Raw genomic sequence first — 1,699 nt, 5'->3', positions numbered from 1 at the left:
CTGCCCCAAGGGCGGGGGGGAGACCACCACCAGCCGGCCCCACGCCATTTGGCTCTGCAAGATCTGCAGCGAGCAGCGCGAGGTGAGCACGGCAGCCCGGGCGCTTCCCCTGCCTCGGATGGTCCTCATGCTGGAGTGGGGATGCGGTCCCTGCCCTTGGTTTGTCACCCTGTGCACTGTCCCCACCCCAGACCTCCGAGACAGGACCAGCTCCTGTCTGGGAGTCCCAGGGACTTTCAGCCTGTCCCCCAGCATCATGAAACCTTGTCCAGCTACTTGAGTCTGGTTCTTATAGGATGATCTTGTTTTGTATATACTGGGATTGGATGGGCCTCAGGTGGCTCTCTCTGACTCCTCACAAACAGAATCTTATGTAAGCAGTCAGAAATAAGACTTATCTCAGTGGATCCTCTTCCATCAGACATTCCCAGTAAAATACAATGAAGAAGAGTTGTAGTCCTTGGCCTCATTATGTCCACACAATTTCTACCTTGAATATAGCCTTGGATAAGGGTCTTTGAGTGTTAATATGGGGAATTTTTTTTTTTTTTTTTTTTTTTTTTTTTGGCACCCAGCATCCCCCCGAGACATGGGTGCCACCCCGCTGCCTGCACCCCCCAGGTGTGGAAGCGCTCCGGTGCCTGGTTCTTCAAGGGTCTGCCCAAGCAAGTGCTGCCGCAGCCGATGCCTGTCAGCAAGAACAAGGGACCCCAAGCCCCAAGTGAGCCCAGCCCATCGGAGCTGCCCACCCAGGACCCGAAACTTGCCTCCCGTGCACCCACCCGAGGTAGGTGATGGCAGGGTGCTGACCCCCTCCCTCTGTGCAAGGGACAGGGGTCCTGTCAGTGAGGTGTTGGGTCTCCTCCCCATTGTTTGCAAGGGCCAGCCCTGGCAAAAAACATCCAGAGCGGTTGTGTAGCTGCTGCCTGTTTTATAAAGGGTGCAGAAATCGCCTCGCTGCCCTCCTGCCTGCTGAGGCTTTCTCCGGGCTGTCCAAGTCAGGATGGCCAGGTTTGCAGGGACATCCTCGAGCAAAGCAGCCCTGGGTGGGGATCTGGGGTGCCCGGCCGGGGGTTTGGGCAGTGCCTGGCTATGAACACGGTGATGCAGAAGCCTAGAAAGAATGAGAATAAACAAGAAAACCTGGGGAAGGAGTGGCAGACGGTAAGCACCGGCATTCGCACCCTCCCCTGTGCCACTGCCTCGGTGCCGCCTGTGCTGAGCCCCCTCTCTCCCTCCCTCCTTTTCCCACGGTGTTTTCCTGCGGGAGGCTGCAGCGGCAGGACCTCTCCTTGCTGCTGCCACCCACTGCGCGGGGACCGAGTTATTCTGGGGCTTCCCCACCTACTGCACACGCTTGGGCTGAAATGCTGCAATTGAAAGCGCTGAGCAGAATTGCCTCTGTAGGTGTCGTTTCCTGCTGCTGATTGGCAGGTGTTTTTCTGGTTATTTAATGGCAGTCCTTAGAAAACCTCCTGTGGAAACTTTAGGAGGCTCATGGGGGGCTCGTGCGTGTTGGCGAGGGATGGAGCAGCCGAGCTGTTCTGCTCTCTGCTCTGGTCACGTTGGGTTCCCCCCATCAAAGCTCTTGGTGCCGGTGCCCTGCGCCCAGGCTTGTGCCATGCACGGGTAGCAGAGCAAGGTGAGGATGCAGTGGTCTTTTTTTTTTTTTTTTTTTTGGTTTTACCTCCCCCCTCCC

General features: G+C 56.8%; 1 protein-coding gene across 1 annotated transcript in view; it reads left to right on the top strand.

The window, feature by feature from the left end:
* Positions 1–1,699, top strand: part of RPH3A (rabphilin 3A) — a 24,736-nt gene that overhangs the window by 10,697 nt on the left and 12,340 nt on the right. Inside the window, exons 5-6 of the mRNA XM_009334447.1 lie at positions 34–82; positions 622–787. Coding sequence (XP_009332722.1) covers positions 34–82; positions 622–787 — 215 coding nt within the window. The remainder of the gene's footprint in view (positions 1–33; positions 83–621; positions 788–1,699) is intronic.

Source organism: Pygoscelis adeliae, unplaced genomic scaffold (genome assembly GCF_000699105.1).
Source record: "Pygoscelis adeliae isolate BGI_AS28 unplaced genomic scaffold, ASM69910v1 Scaffold262, whole genome shotgun sequence".
Taxonomy (NCBI): domain Eukaryota; kingdom Metazoa; phylum Chordata; class Aves; order Sphenisciformes; family Spheniscidae; genus Pygoscelis; species Pygoscelis adeliae.
The sequence above is the reverse complement of the archived record's forward strand: the minus strand, read 5'-3'. Positions and strand labels throughout refer to the sequence as shown.